The sequence below is a fragment of the Poecilia mexicana genome, unplaced genomic scaffold (genome assembly GCF_051168715.1).
Source record: "Poecilia mexicana isolate PSO_F unplaced genomic scaffold, ASM5116871v1 scaffold_14, whole genome shotgun sequence".
In the NCBI taxonomy this organism is placed as follows: domain Eukaryota; kingdom Metazoa; phylum Chordata; class Actinopteri; order Cyprinodontiformes; family Poeciliidae; genus Poecilia; species Poecilia mexicana.
In genome coordinates, this window is record NW_028263383.1 from 24,794,181 (window position 1) to 24,813,825 (window position 19,645).

The following is a 19,645-nucleotide window of genomic DNA, read 5'->3' on the forward strand; positions in this document are numbered from 1 at the left end:
ATCTTTGTGGTGTCATTGTATCAAAGGTAAGGTGTACGTTGAATTATCACCTCTACCAGAGTTTTCCATACGACCCTGAACTAAACTGTTAACTGTGTTAAAAATGTGATGAGGAAACGTGACGACTGGCACATAACAGATGTGTCTGAGGTTGAACAGATTCTTTTGCCACTAAAATGGTCATTGTATGAAAAGGAGTACATGTTGTGTCACATAACATATTGCCAAAAGTATTGAGTCATCCCTCCAAATTGTGTTCTGGTGTTCCAGTCACTTCCATGGCTACAGGTGTGTACAATACAGCTCCCAGGCCTGTAAGTTGCTGCTATAAGCATTTAAATTGCACCATGGTACCAGATACCCCAGGATCGCTTCATGGCATTATAGCAGTGCAGTACCCCGTATAGAACCAACAGCAGCTCAGGCCTGGATAAATCAGACAGTGTAATCAGCATGTGCTGTGGTGTATTTTATGCAGAAGTTATCAACTTTCTGCACAGAAAATAGCAAAAACCAAACTCCAAACTTTAGTTATTGAAATGGCTTTTATGGACATTGTGTGTTTTTTAAACCTTGCTAGGTTTGAAGAACAGCTTCTGGTTTATCTGCTCAATTTGACTACTGGTTTCCAGATGAAACCCAGAACTGAACCTTAGCGGTACAGAAGTCACTCCAGACATGACTTCTGTAAAGGGAATAGATGTTTTACCAGGAGATGATCTGTTTTAAGGGCTGTTGAAAGCTTTTTTGGGGGAGAAATAGGTGACAGGCTTTTAAGAAGCAATCTACTGTGGTAAGGATGATACAGAATCCTTTAGTTGATGGCAAGCAGGTAACAAAATTCAGAGCAATATGCGACCAAGGACATTTGAGTATAGCCAGCACTTGAGGAGGTTTGTTACGGGCACAGACCTCAGATGCCTGGACCTACTCCTTCACTTTTTTATATAGAGAAGGCCACCAGAAGGTTCGTCAAAGGAGGAACAGTGTAACTAATACCAGGATGACAGGAGGACCTCAGTGTGGACCCAGTGAATGAGGCAAGGGCAAACTGAGGTGAGAACATAAGTACGACTGGATGGGCCAATACCTGTGTCGGGTTGAGAACATTGGGACTGGAGAATGGCATTGTGACCATCCCAAGTAATGGCTCCTGCCTTACATACAGGGGATAGAATGGTGTCAGCTATCTTGACAAAGTATTGAGTTTTGTGAACCTGGTTGATATGAAATAAAGTTTAATCAGGAGAAGAACAAAGACAATCGGCTAAGTCGCTTTGCCTCTTGTAGGTTATAAAGATTCTTATGGTCAGCAACCCACGATTATAGGACGTTCTGCCTGAAGCCAAGGATCCCATTCATCAAACGCCAACATCACAGTCAAAAGCTCTGAGTCCCATAAATCATGATATTAAAAGGAAGACAGATGATGAGAGAAAAAGACACAGGGATGCAGTTTATAATCCTTAGTGATCTGAGAAAGTACAGCTCCCACAAAATATGTGTGATCCATGTGCCGTGTTTCAATGCTTTCTGGAGAAAACAATCCATCAGTTAGGGGGATAAAATAAAGACAAAGATCAGCTGCTAAATGTCCTTATTACAGTTGCGTTGAGCCAATCTAAATAAATTTTTCCCTTGCATCTATCTTCTACAATAGAAGGTAGGTTAGTTGTGCTTAATGTCACTTGAATTTAATCTCATCTAAAAACAACAGGAAAGAAAAATCACAAGCAAACTCCTTGGTGATTTCACAAGAGGGATTAGGTCATTCCTTACTAAATGATGGTGACGTGTGGTGTATCAGATGAACAATTAATAAGAGCAGAACCTGTCACCCACCGTAATGAACGTCAAGTGACCAGCTTACCGTGACGAGCTGTGTGCAGGTGGATTGACTTGGCATAAATGTAGTTTTTTCCCCGTGAATACCAAGAATTTGTGTTTGATGTGTGCATCCAAATCTTTTTAAATACCAACTGAATTTTTTTTTTCTGTATTCATGATACCAAAAGTACATTTTCAGCAATTTTAGGAACTCTTCAGTATGTTCAATGTGTCACAGTCTGAGTCCAACATGACAACAGCAAGTCAGAACCAGGATCTGTTGAGGATAGCACTAATTTCCACCCTGTCTACAGTTCCATCATTTGTTTTTCTCTACATCAATGGGACCATTCTGTTCACGCTGAGGAGCAAACCTGTGTTTCGTGACACCTGTCGTTACATTCTACTCTACAACCTTCTTCTGGCAGACACTGTCCAGCTGGCGCAGAGTCAAATGCAGTTCTTACTGTCAGTGTGCAGAGTCAAACTGGCTTATTCGCTGTGTACTGTTCTTAGCATGCTTGCCAATCTTACGACTGGGATTTCTCCCCTAACACTGGTGGTAATGCCATTAGAGAGATATGTGGCTGTGTGCTACCCACTGAGGCACTCTTCCATCATCACCGTCAGAAACACAACTGTGGTAATCATTGCAATTTGGGCTGTCAGTTCACTGAACAATCTCACTCGTGTTTTGATGTTTTTAGAGTTTTCTTTAGAGAAAATGGAGAGTTGGGAAGTAGAAGATGTTTGTTCTAATTTCGCTTTGGTGCTTGGTGCTGTAACTGCAGAATATGACAGGGCCTATACATGTGTTGTATTTGTGTCAGCTGGTGTTGCTACAACTTTCTCCTATGTTAGTGTCATTATAGCGGCCAGGTCAGCCTCCACAGACAAAGCTTTAGCTCATAAGGCCCGTAACACCCTGCTGTTGCACCTGGTTCAACTGGGCCTGAGTCTTTCCTCAACCATTTACAACCCACTCATTGTAGCACTTTCAAAAATCCTAACAAGAGTGGCATTTTCATGGGTTGTAAATGTTTTTTATGTTTGTTTTATTATCTTCCCCAGATGTTTGAGTTCTCTAATCTATGGGCTAAGAGATCAGACCATCAGACATGCTCTTTTGTATTATCTGTGTTGTCGAATGAAAGTTAAAATCAGTGGCTAGTAGTTTTTCCACTCAGCACATATTTTGTCCATAAGATATGGGACTCTGTATCTAGGCTAAAAACCCAGCTGTTTAGAGTTACTTTTGAAACCTAATCAGAAAACATTAATCAATCATCTGATGTGCAAAATGTAATGTTGACTGTGTGTTCTATGACTTTGTATTTTTGTTTTTATGATGTAAAGCCCTTTGAAATGTCTTGTTGTTGAGAGGTGCTACACAAATACAATTTGATTGATTGTATTCCAGAAGATGTAAACAGTTTGCGAGTTTAGTACTGTGATTTAAAAATGTAGAAGTTGTTTCGACATGCTTAGCTTTGCTGATCTTCATTAAACCGTTGCCTTTTTTAAAATGTTTTGTTACTTTTGCTATTTTGTTACCGTTTTCTCAATACAATTCAAAATATAATTAAAACATGTTCGTAAAGCTAAATGGTCATCCTTTTTAATTTAATTTTTACCTAAATTATTCCTGAACGTATAAAATTGTGGCGGAAAATGCATTCTGAATCTCAGAATCTGAAACAAAAAATTTGGATTATTATGGTATCAGCAGAAAAATTGAGCAGCGTGAGATACACGTTTACTTTATGTTCCAAGTCTGGCAGGTGTTTTTGTTCTCCAGAAAACTGCAAAACAGCCAAAACACTGAGTTTGTTTAAATCAAGGCTAATATTACACCGGTGTAGTGCTGCCTGTGATTAATAACTGGATCACTGATCAATAAATTTGATGTTCATTTGATTATTATTCTTGATCAATTTGATGATGACATTTGACCAAATGTGCTGTTCATTGCTTGTTTCATTACTTTATTATGTTTTTATCATGTAAAGCACTTTGAACTGCCTTGTTGCTGAAATGTGGTACAAATAAACTCGACTTGGTTGACATTTAGTGACAAACGTGATTTAGGTGACTTGTTAACTTGAATACTAAAGCAGCTTTATAAAACTAAGTAAGCCACAGTTCTTATATATAAAATCTGTATAAAATGCAACAGTTTACATTTTATATTAAAATGAAGAGTTTTTATGTCTGTTTCATTTACAAGTTGACTTTCAGGCTTTTTCATTTTTCTTTTCTGCCTTTTACTCATACTTTTAAGTAATTTGTTTTTGACTGTTTTTAGATATTTTAGATGTTTAGATATTTCCATGCTTCAGCATACTTCTTTACTTAAGAACCCCGTCAAATAGGAGATGGTACATCTCGAGGAGTTATCCTTGAAATAAATAAATCTGTCTGATTAACAGGCATTTGTTAGGTTGGGAAACAATAATCTGATGGGTGTATGAGGCCGCCAAATATTAATAAAAGTGCATCTCAGGTTATCGTTTTATAGAAAAGTTTTAGAAACATTTCTATAAATGTTTCTAAACATTTCTAAGTGAAACACTATATATCATTTACACAAACTCATGTTTACGCTTTGTGCAAATTTAAATTTTTCCTCAAGTTCATGAAAATACATATATTTTGTTTCAATGAGAATGTGACATCAGATCAATAAAAACATAATACAGAATGTGGGCTTCATGAAAAGTATTTTAAAGTTACAGTTGATGACTAATAAACAATGTGTTTTATAAATAATTTAAAACTGCCTTCATGTGTAACAGTATAATATCAGAGAGGATCTGAAAAGAAGATTTTCTCTGACTCCTCCTTGTGGTCTGACTATCATCGGCAGAAACAACCAAGCAGACCCAGGAGGTGTTAGAGCGGAAATGTTATTTTCAAGTTGTTTTGCAAGGAAAAGGTTTTGGCACAAATCCAGGTCATTCTGACCCGTCTTCCCCTGCTTGTGTGCGAGGGAGGACTGGCCAGAAGCCCAACACTTGGACAGAATTTCTGTTTGGACAGATAAGGAGCAACAATTTGTCATTTGGCAACTCTGAAATGGAGCAGATCTTGATTTCCAGGAGGTCCAAACTAATTCTCGGAACCCCAATACAAATGCAGTCTAAAACGATGCCAGAGTCACTACGCAAATGAAGGGCAGCAATGCCATTGGTCGAAACTTTCAAATACACACTAGGAGAGATTAAATCCTATAAAAAGTGATGCAACCATTAAAAGGCGAGAGATTTTGAATATTTGCAACGATGTGTTTGTGATCACTCCACAGATGTGAATGTGAATTAAACCTCTCCTGCTTGGTCTTCAGCAGTGAAGGAACAGAGTCCTGCATGTTATTTCTTTTATTCATATATCCCAAAAGTTAGTCACTTTAATTCCTCAATAGAAAAAGGTCTTAGCACTGTCTATCATGCTTGTATATAATGGCCGTATGGTGGAGAAACAACTTACTGTTACAGAAAACATGTTTTTCTGTTGTCATCGGTGACCAGGCTAACTAGCCTGAGCATTCCTGGCAGCCACCGTTGGGAGGGAGTATAGCATAGCAAAGAAAAAGGGGCAGGGTGAGAGTAGTCCATACACGAGGGTGATTGACAGTGTCCTCTGGCTCGGAAGAGTCTGTCGAGGAAAATTTACTGAAAGGCTGCATTCACACTGCAGTCTGAAGGGACCTAAATCAGATTTTTTTTGGTGACCTGTATCTGATCTTTCCATGACAGTCTAAATACAGACTCAGGCCACTTGGATGTGTGGTTTACTCTGCAAACATCAGTATTCTGCGTCCTGATACGCTGAAGCAGGTAGAAAAACATCCATGGTGGATGATAATGAGCATAGAGTTGTTGAAGTGCTCGCTCAAGTTGGACAACTTTATAATCACAAAATATGCTCCACCATTACCGTCCATGTTCACTTCTACAAACACTCAGCATGCTCGCTAAGTGTGACAATATTGCATTCTCTGCTGCGCATGGGGAACACTGTTAGGATGCTTGATGTTCACACAGGAAATCACATACAAGTTGCGTATACTTGGAAAGGATTTGCGACTTGTATCTGATTTCGCAAAAAAAGAAAAATCTGGTTTCACAAAAAAATTGGAATTGAGGATCAATGCCTGCAGTGTGATCATAGCCCAAGACACTGACCATTATTGCAGTTGGGCACATTATTAAGAAAAGCTGACATGGACAACAATTTCTTTAGAAATATATACGTAGCTTTTAGTTTTTTACTTCTCCAAATCCAAGAAGATTGTGTCCAGAGATTGACCTGTTTAAATATTTGTTCTATCCATTCTCTGTCTAAAAAACAGTGGAAAGGAAAATTACATCACTTAGTGGTGATCCCCTAATGCCAGACATGTGATCTACCATGTGAGCAGGTTGGCAGGAAAAAGCTCATAAAACATATGTGTAGCCAGTGAAACCCTGCAGACCATCTCTGCCCCACGGCAACACATATAGACTCTAACCTGCCCACTTCATATAGTCTTTGTATATGTTGGTGTCTCTTATTTACAGCTGTTGTATCTTAACATTTGCTTTAGGTTTTCTGCATCTTCAGCAGGTATATTGCTGATATGATTTAAATAATCCTGCAATGTCTTCTTCGCTATTTAACATCACTATTGAACAGCAGTATCAGGGTTTACTGGAAAGAATTGTACTTTCCTTTCTGTCTACAGGTCCTGCGTGTTTCTTCCTCATCATTAATGGGATCTTGATGTTCTCTTTGAGGAGTAAACCTGTGTTTCGATACACTTGTCGTTATATTCTTCTATATAACCTCCTTGTTGCAGATACCGCTCAGCTGGTAGTGACTCAGGTTCTGTTTCTCCTTGCTGTTGGTCGAGTTAGAATAACATATGCCGTATGTGGTACCATCACTACTATGGCCAATCTCACAGCAGGAATTTCTCCTCTGATCCTGGTGATAATGTCTCTGGAGAGATATGTGGCTGTTTGCTATCCACTGAGGCACGCTTCCATTATCACCATCAAAAACACAGTAGTGGCCATTATTGCAGTTTGGACTGTCAGTTCACTAAATAATGTCACTAGAAATCTGTTTTTGATAGAATATTCATATGAAACGTTCGGGAAAGTCTTGATGGAAGACAATTGCAACAACATTGTTCGGTTTGCAAATTCATTGCGTGATTATTATGATAATGTATACAGCGCTGTGGTATTTGTTTCAGCTGGTTTGACTGTAATTTCCTCGTATACTGGAGTTGTAATAGCAGCCAAGTCAGCTTCTACAGATAAAGCATCTGCCCTGAAAGCTCGTAAGACACTTCTGCTGCACCTAGTTCAGCTGGTCCTCAGTCTGTCTAATACCTTTTACTACCCACTGCTCTTAGCTCTTGCAAAGATTGCAGAAAGAATAGTATACGTATGGGTACAGAGTATTTTTTATGTGCTTTTTATCATCTTACCCAGATGTTTGACTACTTTAATTTATGGTCTAAGAGATCAGACCATCAGGCCTGTTCTGTTACGCCATCTATTTTGCAGATGAAAATTTGTTTGCTGATAACTCACGTTTTGGTCAGCATTTTCATAAGAATCTGTATTTTGATGGGTAATCTGACTATGAATAAGGATGGTAATGGCATTTGTCTGCCGATTGATTTGCTTCTAACCTGAGCAAAACATTTATATAAGTTACCTACTGCAGCTTTAAAGAAGCTTTGCAATCAGAACCTCATCTAAAGATTTTCTAATGCCAAAAGTAGCTTTAATATAATCATGTTTAGATTGTTCACAGCAAATTAAGTTCCACAAATTAAAAGTTGTTAAAAATTGTTTACTGTGGAATTAAGTTTGTCCTGTTTACTGTATCTATTGCAATTTTCAAGAAGTGGGACTTAAATGGTTGTAAGCCATGAAGCATCAAATTCACTCCTTTTGTATTTTTACAATTAGATTAAAGATTTGACAAATCTCAGTTAAGTAAAAGTTCACTTCTTAATTTGCATAGCATATATTGTTCTATTTATTGAGATGGATTCTGTACTTTAGTGCCCTGGTAAGACATGGTCATGTATGATTGCTTATTTAATTAAAGCACTTTATATTCCTGTCAAAAAAAGAGTTGTTCTTCATTTCACGAAATATACAAATCACAATCCTTGAGTGTTTGCAGTTATGTTCTGTACATCTTATCTTACTCAGTTAAGTTCTCTGTTGTTAAGCTGATAACTTAACAACATAGATAGTTTATTCCTTTGTTTCATTTCTGTTTATTTTTGTGTTCTTGGTTTTGTATACTTGAACTTATTCTTCTGAGACTATTATCAGGCTTCTTTTGTTTTCTGTAGTCTTGGTTTTATTTGGTGCCATTTCTAAAGTTAAATAGTTAAAAATGAACAGCAATAATTGGAGTTATTTAGCCTGTCGTAAGAATAAAAAATGGGAACACATTTTTCAAAGTCATGTTTTCATGTTATTCAATCATTTCAAACTGTCACAGGTTCAAACTAAATATTTAGTTTCAAATTAAAAAAAATACCTCATTTATCCCAAAGAGAAATTAAATGACAGCCATTTAGTTTGCTAATAAAATTTTGTCTTGATCACTAAATATTGTCTTTTCCCTATTGCAACTGCAGTCTGTGGGAGTTTTGGCAGGCAGATAACCGAGTGAGCCACAAGACTGGAATGGGTAGTTTTTTTAATCAGTGCGACCTGCAGGGGCGTCGCCAGGAATTGTGGGCCCCCTGACAAAAAATTTGTTTGGGCCCCCCGCGCAGCTGCTGTTACAATTTTTTGAGTCTATTTGACCCATAAAAAGCGTCACAATTTCAAAGGCTTGCAACTGCCTTGCTTTCTTTGGTTCAATACTGATAATTAGCACAATATTTACTGCTCATGAATTTAAAATCCAACAGTCCACATCCAGTATGCAAGTAGGTTGCTTAAATTTTTTTCTATTAGTTTTAGATACTGAAATGTCTCCCCATGAGCAACAGTCAAAAGCAGCGTGCAAATACACATAAAGCAATCCAGACTTCTCAAAAATGCTAGTAGTTGCATTTTATTCAAGCTGCAGTATATATCTTTAATAAAAAATATGTTTTCTCCATATTTGTTAAAGCTGTCACAATATCATAGCAGTTTGTTATGAGACAGATAATCTGTGAAAACAATCAATCTCCTCCATCTCCTTCCTGAATTACTGGTTAAAGTAATGCACCGTTCTGACCAAGACAACCAATCAGAACTAGTAGGATGCTTTTAGGACTGTCAATTAGCCTCATTCACTCACTGCTAAATGTGGTAATGGTGGAGAAACAACTTATTACAAGAAACCGTTTATCTGCTGTCATTGGTAGCTATGCTAACTAAATTGAACATTCACAGTTTGAATCTGCACAGCTCTGTGCTATGCTAGCTGCAGCACGGCAAAATTCAAGGGGGAGGAAGGATGAGCAGCACCACATGAGATTGTGATTGACAGCACTAAATCTCTCCTGCCACTGACTGGTTGTTTTTAGCACTGGGAGAAAACAAAGGAAATAGATTTTTCACAGATTACCTCTCATACCATAATGTCACAACAAAATGAGAGTTTTAACAAATATGTGAAAAAAATATTGATAAAAAAGTGACATACTGCAGCTTTAATTTCCCTCAGGAGAGGACAGGTCAGAAGGGACGTGGGTTACAACTGCTGCTGACTGACTCATCTGTTGTTAAGTGGCAAAAGGTACAAGGGACAAGTTAAATATATGAATATTTTTTTTTCCTTAATTCATCAAATGCTAGTGAAAAGGAGGCAAACAATAGGTTGTAGCTAAACTAATTATGCTAAATGGTTGATAATTTCACACAGTCTACCCACCTCTCTTGGAGAAAAACTGGGTTATAAATTAACACTCTTGCCTTTTTCTCTCTCTCCCTCTTTTTTTGAAAACTTGATTTTATAACTTTTCTTAGCACCATAGTAACTGCCACAATCGTTTGTGTCTTCCACCAACGTCACTCTCAAGCGCTCCTAGCAGGAATGAACCATTTAACGCAAATAGGGGGTTTCAGGGCAAATATGGATGTGTGTTTTTTGATCTGGGAGTGGGAACATTAAAACAATCTTTGAAAATACAATATGATTAATTTTGTAATCGACAGGGCCCCAAATTTTTATTTATTTCTATGAAAAAAAAAAAATAATTAAATTGTGGAGGGCCCCCTGTTGGTCAGGGCCTCCAGAATTGTCATCACTTTTCCCCCTATACCGCGCCCCTGGAGACCCGCACCGAGGCTTTGGTCCCATACTGTATTAATCAGTTAGTGGGCCAGGTCGCTGGGGCACTCCTGATAGCCAGTCCACCCCTGCACAAAAGCAAGCCCACCACAGCTGTAGTGGCTATGATGAGACGCCTTGCAGGAAATGGATCATTTCTGAGAGCCTCCTGAGGTCCAGGTGTTACTGTCCCTTCAGGAAATGTGTTGTTAGAAGTTAAAAGAGCATGTATCACCAAAGACACAATATATGACCAAAGGTATTTGCTCACCTATCCAGATTATCAGAACGCAGTGTTCTGATTACTTCCATGGCCACTGGTGTATAAAATAAGCAAAATCTGTACTAAAGGATGTCTTTAGAGTAATTTGTAATAAATGTATGCATGAAGAAAAATTGACATCATAAGTCATTGTAAAATTGATCAGAGCAGCTAAAAGAGCATACTTTCAGAAACTAGTACATGTTAGGGGTTGGGTTGTGGGTCTATCTGGGGTTTTCACTTCTCTCCTTCAGCCATCACAGTTTTCCACCAGAGGGACTCCTAGAGCTGATGGCCATATAGCTTCCCACTGGAGGGTAGACCTTGGCAGGTGTGCAGCAGCATCATCAGCTCAAGGTTAAGAGAAACCTGCCACCAGTCTGATAAGTTTTCCTGTTAATTTTTCCATTTCTGCTTTTAAAAATGCTTTTAGAATTTTTAAAAGCAGAATATTGTCTTAACATGGCTTTGTATGAGTTTGACATGTTTAAATATTTGTTCTAGCCATTATCTGTCTGATAAACAGTGGAAAGGAAAATTACATCACTTAGTGGTGATCCCCTGATCACCTAGACATGTGATCTACCATGTGAGCAGGTTGGCAGGAAAAAGCTCATAAAACATATGTGGAGCCAGTGAAACCCTGCAGACCATCTCTGCCCCACGGCAACACATATAGACTCTAACCTGCCCACTTCATATAGTCTTTGTATATGTTGGTGTCTCTTATTTACAGCTGTTGCATCTTAACATTTGCTTTAGGTTTTCAGCATCTTCAGCAGGTATATTGCTGATATGCTTTAAATAATCCTGCAATGTCTTCTTCCCCATTTAACATCACTATTGAACAGCAGTATCAGGGTTTACTGGAAAGAATTGTACTTTCCTTTCTGTCTACAGGTCCTGCGTGTTTCTTCCTCATCATTAATGGGATCTTGATGTTCTCTTTGAGGAGTAAACCTGTGTTTCGATACACTTGTCGTTATATTCTTCTATATAACCTCCTTGTTGCAGATACCGCTCAGCTGGTAGTGACTCAGGTTCTGTTTCTCCTTGCTGTTGGTCGAGTTAGAATAACATATGCCGTATGTGGTACCATCACTACTATGGCCAATCTCACAGCAGGAATTTCTCCTCTGATCCTGGTGATAATGTCTCTGGAGAGATATGTGGCTGTTTGCTATCCACTGAGGCACGCTTCCATTATCACCATCAAAAACACAGTAGTGGCCATTATTGCAGCTTGGGCTGTCAGTTCACTAAATAATGTCACTAGAAATCTGTTTTTGATAGAATATTCATATGAAACGTTCGGGAAAGTCTTGATGGAAGACAATTGCAACAACATTGTTCGGTTTGCAAATTCATTGCGTGATTATTATGATAATGTATACAGCGCTGTGGTATTTGTTTCAGCTGGTTTGACTGTAATTTCCTCGTATACTGGAGTTGTAATAGCAGCCAAGTCAGCTTCTACAGATAAAGCATCTGCCCTGAAAGCTCGTAAGACACTTCTGCTGCACCTAGTTCAGCTGGTCCTCAGTCTGTCTAATACCTTTTACTACCCACTGCTCTTAGCTCTTGCAAAGATTGCAGAAAGAATAGTATACATATGGGTACAGAGTATTTTTTATGTGCTTTTTATCATCTTACCCAGATGTTTGACTACTTTAATTTATGGTCTAAGAGATCAGACCATCAGGCCTGTTCTGTTAAGCCATCTATTTTGCAGATGAAAATTTGTTTGCTGATAACTCACGTTTTGGTCAGCATTTTCATAAGACTCTGTATTTTGATGGGTAATCTGACTATGAATAATGTAATGTAATGTAATAATGAATATGGTAATGGCATTTGTCTGCCGATTGATTTGCTTCTAACCTGAGCAAAACATTTATATAAGTTACCTACTGCAGCTTTAAAGAAGCTTTGCAATCAGAACCTCATCTAAAGATTTTCTAATGCCAAAAGTAGCTTTAATATAATCATTTTTAAATTGTTCACAGCAAATTAAGTTCCACAAATTAAAAGTTGTTAAAAATTGTTTACTGTGGAATTAAGTTTGTCCTGTTTACTGTATCTATTGCAATTTTCAAGAAGTGGGACTTAAATGGTTGTAAGCCATGAAGCATCAAATTCACTCCTTTTGTATTTTTACAATTAGATTAAAGATTTGACAAATCTCAGTTAAGTAAAAGTTCACTTCTTAATTTGCATAGCATATATTGTTCTATTTATTGAGATGGATTCTGTACTTTAGTGCCCTGGTAAGACATGGTCATGTATGATTGCTTATTTAATTAAAGCACTTTATATTCCTGTCAAAAAAAGAGTTGTTTTTCATTTCACGAAATATACAAATCACAATCCTTGAGTGTTTGCAGTTATGTTCTGTACATCTTATCTTACTCAGTTAAGTTCTCTGTTGTTAAGCTGATAACTTAACAACATAGATAGTTTATTCCTTTGTTTCATTTCTGTTTATTTTTGTGTTCTTGGTTTTGTATACTTGAACTTATTCTTCTGAGACTATTATCAGGCTTCTTTTGTTTTCTGTAGTCTTGGTTTTATTTGGTGCCATTTCTAAAGTTAAATAGTTAAAAATGAACAGCAATAATTGGAGTTATTTAGCCTGTCATAAGAATAAAAAATGGGAGCACATTTTTCAAAGTCATGTTTTCATGTTATTCAATCATTTCAAACTGTCACAGGTTCAAACTAAATATTTAGTTTCAAATTAAAAAAAATACCTCATTTATCCCAAAGAGAAATTAAATGACAGCCATTTAGTTTGCTAATAAAATTTTGTCTTGATCACTAAATATTGTCTTTTCCCTATTGCAACTGCAGTCTGTGGGAGTTTTGGCAGGCAGATAACCGAGTGAGCCACAAGACTGGAATGGGTAGTTTTTTTAATCAGTGCGACCCGCAGGGGCGTCGCCAGGAATTGTGGGCCCCCTGACAAAAAATTTGTTTGGGCCCCCCGCGCAGCTGCTGTTACAATTTTTTGAGTCTATTTGACCCATAAAAAGCATCACAATTTCAAAGGCTTGCAACTGCCTTGCTTTCTTTGGTTCAATACTGATAATTAGCACAATATTTCCTGCTCATGAATTTAAAATCCAACAGTCCACATCCAGTATGCAAGTAGGTTGCTTAAATTTTTTTCTATTAGTTTTAGATACTGAAATGTCTCCCCATGAGCAACAGTCAAAAGCAGCGTGCAAATACACATAAAGCAATCCAGACTTCTCAAAAATGCTAGTAGTTGCATTTTATTCAAGCTGCAGTATATATCTTTAATAAAAAATATGTTTTCTCCATATTTGTTAAAGCTGTCACAGTGTCGTAGCAGTTTGTTATGAGACAGATAATCTGTGAAAACAATCAATCTCCTCCATCTCCTTCCTGAATTACTGGTTAAAGTAATGCACCGTTCTGACCAAGACAACCAATCAGAACTAGTAGGACGCTTTTAGGACTGTCAATTAGCCTCATTCACTCACTGCTAAATGTGGTAATGGTGGAGAAAAAACTTATTACAAGAAACCGTTTATCTGCTGTCATTGGTAGCTATGCTAACTAAATTGAACATTCACAGTTTGAAACTGCACAGCTCTGTCCTATGCTAGCTGCAGCACGGCACAAGTCAAGGGGAAGGAAGTATGAGCAGCACCACATGAGATTGTGATTGACAGCACTAAAACTCTCCTGCCACTGACTGGTTGTTTTTAGCACTGGGAGAAAGCAGAGGAAATAGATTTTTCACAGATTACCTCTCATACCATAATGTCACAACAAAATGAGAGTTTTAACAAATATGTGAAAAAAATATTGATAAAAAAGTGACATACTGCAGCTTTAATTTCACTCAGGAGAGGACAGGTCAGAAGGGACGTGGGTTACAACTGCTGCTGACTGACTCATCTGTTGTTAAGTGGCAAAAGGTACAAGGGACAAGTTAAATACATGAATATGTTGGTATTATTGTTTTCCTTAATTCATCAAATGCTAGTGAAAAGGAGGCAAACAATAGGTTGTAGCTAAACTAATTATGCTAAATGGTTGATAATTTCACACAGTCTACCCACCTCTCGGAGCAAAACTGGGTTATAAATTAACACTCTTGCCTTTTTCTCTCTCTCCCTCTTTTTTTGAAAACTTCATTTTATAACTTTTCTTAGCACCATAGTAACTGCCACAATCATTCGTGTCTTCCACCAACGTCACTCTCAAGCGCTCCTAGCAGGAATGAACCATTTAACGCAAATAGGGGGTTTCAGGGCAAATATGGATGTGTGTTTTTTGATCTGGGAGTGGGAACATTAAAACAATCTTTGAAAATACAATATGATTAATTTTGTAATCGACAGGGCCCCAAATTTTTATTTATTTCTATGAAAAAAAAAAAATAATTAAATTGTGGAGGGCCCCCTGTTGGTCAGGGCCTCCAGAATTGTCATCACTTTTCCCCCCTATACCGCGCCCCTGGAGACCCGCACCGAGGCTTTGGTCCCATACTGTATTAATCAGTTAGTGGGCCAGGTCGCTGGGGCACTCCTGATAGCCAGTCCACCCCTGCACAAAAGCAAGCCCACCACAGCTGTAGTGGCTATGATGAGACGCCTTGCAGGAAATGGATCATTTCTGAGAGCCTCCTGAGGTCCAGGTGTTACTGTCCCTTCAGGAAATGTGTTGTTAGAAGTTAAAAGAGCATGTATCACCAAAGACACAATATATGACCAAAGGTATTTGCTCACCTATCCAGATTATCAGAACCCAGTGTTCTGATTACTTCCATGGCCACTGGTGTATAAAATAAGCAAAATCTGTACTTAAGGATGTCTTTAGAGTAATTTGTAATAAATGTATGCATGAAGAAAAATTGACATCATAACCCATCGTAAAATTGATCAGAGCAGCTAAAAGAGCATACTTTCAGAAACTAGTACATGTAAGGAGTTGGGTTGTGGGTCTATCTGGGGTTTTCACTTCTCTCCTTCAGCCATCACAGTTTTCCACCAGAGGGACTCCTAGAGCTGATGGCCATATAGCTTCCCACTGGAGGGTAGACCTTGGCAGGTGTGCAGCAGCATCATCAGCTCAAGGTTAAGAGAAACCTGCCACCAGTCTGTTGGTGCTAGAGTGTTAACTCCAAGCCCTCTTCAAAATATTATGTCACTTGTTCCCCAACTTGCCATTTCCTTGTGCTTCTTCAAATGTTACCTCCATCAATAGTTTGGACCAGATCCTTTGTGAAAATTTCCTGGTTTCCTTCAGTCACCCACAAACTGCCAATGAAGATCCAGGGTTATCTCTACCCATATGTAAAGTAGACAAAACAAAGAACAAAAGAATATCAAGGTTCCTCTTTCTCCTTCTTTGTCGGCTTTACATGTCCGCACTCCTACAAACTCACTGCTTCTCAGCTCCAAACTTCCATAGGCTCAAAACTCATTCCAACTTACCTGACCGTCCTCTGATTTTCCCTCAACAGGTACTCCTCTCCACAGACTTCACTCCCTTGCACTCTCTTATCATCTCCACAGTAAGATCAGCTGCCTTTTCAATAAATTCATGTTCACAGTCCAAACATCATCTCTTCTCACTCTGTCTCCAGTATTCCTGTATATGCCCCGATTCCAGAATCTATCCAGACCAAGATCTTTCATTCAGTTATTCACTGCATTGTAAAAAAAAGGGGGAAAAAACATCTTAAATGCTTTTTGCCTCCACAGGCAAAAAGCCTGTTCGACCCACGTGCCTAGTGTTTTGGATGTGTGTCGGACATTTACCAAGAACCATAACAGAAGTTTTTTTTTTGTTTGTTTTTTTAGGTTTTACTGGCCTGTATTTGAAAATGGTCTGACAGGAAAGTGGGAAATGAGAGACAGGGAAGACATGGCAAAAGTCAGCAGGCTGGGACTCAAACATGTGACGGCCACGTCAAGAACTAAAACCTCCTCACGTGGGTTGTGGTTTACCCCTGTGTCACCACAACAACCCATAACAGAACGTCGAGAACTGGTTGAACTTGGAATTCCAACTGACACCTGCAACTTGCCCAGGTGTCAGTAGATTTTCTGTGGACAGACCTCAGCAAGGGAGAAATGGTCTCTAAGGTGAAAATCAGCAACAGATCTCCACAGGGCTGCTGCCTCACTTTGTACATCCAAAAAACTACTTCTCCAACAATGATGAGGCAGTGACCATAAAATGAACAGATGACAAAGATCATCGTGTGCCTCATCAAGGGAGGAGATGAGATAGCTAACCCAGAGGTGGTCAACAGCACACTGTTCTGCAGAGAGGAGAATCAGATCAGGGGAACAGAAGTGGATAGGGTCACAAGTTCCTGGGCCTTCAACATAATCTGTGAGAGCATTCTCACAACTGGCACATCTCAGTGTGACACAGCAAAACCACAACACACAGTGAGTTATCAAAACTGCTGATAAGTTTTCCTGTTAATTTTTCCATTAATTTTTTAAAAGCAGAATATTGTCTTAACATGGCTTTGTATGAGTTTGACATGTTTAAATATTTGTTCTAGCCATTATCTGTCTGAAAAACAGTGGAAAGGAAAATTACATCACTTAGTGGTGATCCCCTGATCACCTAGACATGTGATCTACCATGTGAGCAGGTTGGCAGGAAAAAGCTCATAAAACATATGTGGAGCCAGTGAAACCCTGCAGACCATCTCTGCCCCACGGCAACACATATAGACTCTAACCTGCCCACTTCATACAGTCTTTGTATATGTTGGTGTCTCTTATTTACAGCTGTTGCATCTTAACATTTGCTTTAGGTTTTCAGCATCTTCAGCAGGTATATTGCTGATATGCTTTAAATAATCCTGCAATGTCTTCTTCCCCATTTAACATCACTATTGAACAGCAGTATCAGGGTTTACTGGAAAGAATTGTACTTTCCTTTCTGTCTACAGGTCCTGCGTGTTTCTTCCTCATCATTAATGGGATCTTGATGTTCTCTTTGAGGAGTAAACCTGTGTTTCGATACACTTGTCGTTATATTCTTCTATATAACCTCCTTGTTGCAGATACCGCTCAGCTGGTAGTGACTCAGGTTCTGTTTCTCCTTGCTGTTGGTCGAGTTAGAATAACATATGCCGTATGTGGTACCATCACTACTATGGCCAATCTCACAGCAGGAATTTCTCCTCTGACCCTGGTGATAATGTCTCTGGAGAGATATGTGGCTGTTTGCTATCCACTGAGGCACGCTTCCATTATCACCATCAAAAACACAGTAGTGGCCATTATTGCAGCTTGGGCTGTCAGTTCACTAAATAATGTCACTAGAAATCTGTTTTTGATAGAATATTCATATGAAAAGTTCGGGAAAGTCTTGATGGAAGACTATTGCACTGACGTTGGCTGGATTCCAAATTCGCTGTGTGATGATTATGACAGAGCATACAATGCTGTGGTATTTGTTTCAGCCGGTTTGACTGTAATTTCCTCGTATACTGGAGTTGTAATAGCAGCAAAGTCAGCTTCTACAGATAAAGCATCTGCCCTGAAAGCTCGTAAGACACTTCTGCTGCACCTAGTTCAGCTGGTCCTCAGTCTGTCTTATACCTTTTACTACCCACTGCTCTTAGCTCTTGCAACAACCGTACGAAGGATAGTATTTGTATGGGTCCAGGATGTTATTTATGTGCTTTTTATTGTCTTACCCAGATGTTTGACTTCTTTAATTTATGGCCTAAGAGATCAGACCATCAGACCTGTTCTATTACGCCATCTATTTTGCAGATCGAAACTCTCAGTTGAACCAGTCACCTCCTGAGAAGTCAGGTTTTGGACATAAGACATATTTGTCTGGGTTACCTGACTGTGTAAATGTAAATGATATTTGGTTGTGGGGTTGTAATGATACATTCAGCATTTGAGACATCACAAAGTCTTTAGTTAATGTGGATAGATGAGATCTAAACATATTGAAGAACTAAGAATTCTGAAACATTTTCTTAACATTTCAGGAATTACCGTATTTTCCGGACTATAAGGCGCACCTAAAAGCCTTAAATTTTCTCAAAAATCAGCAGTGCGCCTTATGTGTGCACTGAATTCCAAAATCTGTCCCTGACACAGAGACATAAAGTGTACAGCACGTACGCTGGCAGCGATAAACCAATCAGAGGACATTACGTAATACGTAAAGTACGTATGCCAGCAGCAATAAACCAATCAGAGAATTGTTGTCCGAGTTCTGTAGCATACGCCTCCGGTAAAAACCAGATAGGTTTTTCCACGCATCACTGTCCCTGTTCATCTGCGACTCCATGCACGCCCATCTCACTGCTACTGTGAAAAAGGAAGTGAAGCAAATTAATTCGAAGTTTGCCGTCATTCCGGGAGGATTAATAAAAGAACTCCAACCACTGGACATTGGTTCAAACAGGGCGTTCAAAAATGACTTGTGAGCGGCGTGGGAGCGATGGATGACAGACTGCAAACACACGTTTAGTAAGACGGGGAGGCAGCACCGGGCGAGTTACGCCACCATGTGTGAATGGATTGTGGATGCCTCGACTAATGTATCTGCCTTAACTGTTGTCCGAGCTTTCGCGAAAGCCGGCATCATTGCTGAACAGCCACCTGGCAACGAGACTGACTCCGACATTGGTGAGAGGGAACCTGGCATGTTTGATGGCGAAATTGCCCAGCTGTTCAATTCAGACACAGAAGAGAAGGACTTTGATGGATTCGTGGAAGAAGAATAAAAAAAATAACGTGAGCGTATTGTTACATAGTCGAATAAAGTTCAACCAAACTTACTGTTTTGTTTCCGTTACCTTTTTTTTTTATTGTTGACCTTTTGCTTTAGCATGCATCTTATAATCCGGTGCAGTTTATCCATGAGTTAAATACAGAAATGGACGCCATAATTCAGAGTGCGCTTTATAATCCGGTGCACCTTATAGTCCAGAAAATACGGTATGCTTTAAAAAAAGCTTTGCATAAAATGACCCCATATAAGTTGGTCCTAATGCCAAAATAGCTTTAATATAATCCTTTTTGGGTTTTTCGCAAAATAAAACTTTAACAGATTACTGGTTGTTTATGAAAAACTCTTCACTGTAGAATAATTCCCTTTTGTCCCGATTCCTGTATCAATTACAAATTTCAAGCAGAGGCACATAATGAATGGTTCTAATTGCAAAAGCAATACCTTTTCGTTTGTATGGCATATATCGCAATCTTCAGCTGTTCCAGGCTCAAACTCTCTCTGCCTCTGTCTGGT

At 38.8% G+C, this 19,645-nt stretch overlaps 4 protein-coding genes across 4 annotated transcripts; all 4 read left to right on the forward strand.

Moving 5' to 3' along the window:
• The first annotated feature begins 1,930 nt into the window (after nucleotides 1–1,930).
• On the forward strand, nucleotides 1,931–2,998 carry LOC106922272 (odorant receptor 131-2-like). The gene has a single exon (XM_014994553.2). The coding sequence runs from the start codon at nucleotides 2,048–2,050 to the stop codon at nucleotides 2,996–2,998; it is 951 nt and encodes a 316-aa protein (XP_014850039.2). The 5' UTR covers nucleotides 1,931–2,047.
• Nucleotides 2,999–6,465: 3,467 nt separating this feature from the next.
• LOC148155593 (odorant receptor 131-2-like) lies at nucleotides 6,466–7,386 on the forward strand. The gene has a single exon (XM_088012416.1). The coding sequence runs from the start codon at nucleotides 6,466–6,468 to the stop codon at nucleotides 7,384–7,386; it is 921 nt and encodes a 306-aa protein (XP_087868542.1).
• Nucleotides 7,387–11,187: 3,801 nt separating this feature from the next.
• On the forward strand, nucleotides 11,188–12,108 carry LOC148155594 (odorant receptor 131-2-like). Its single transcript, XM_088012415.1, has one exon. The coding sequence runs from the start codon at nucleotides 11,188–11,190 to the stop codon at nucleotides 12,106–12,108; it is 921 nt and encodes a 306-aa protein (XP_087868541.1).
• A 5,128-nt stretch (nucleotides 12,109–17,236) lies between these two features.
• LOC106927728 (odorant receptor 131-2-like) lies at nucleotides 17,237–18,187 on the forward strand. The gene has a single exon (XM_088012636.1). The coding sequence runs from the start codon at nucleotides 17,237–17,239 to the stop codon at nucleotides 18,185–18,187; it is 951 nt and encodes a 316-aa protein (XP_087868762.1).
• The last annotated feature ends 1,458 nt before the right edge of the window (nucleotides 18,188–19,645 follow it).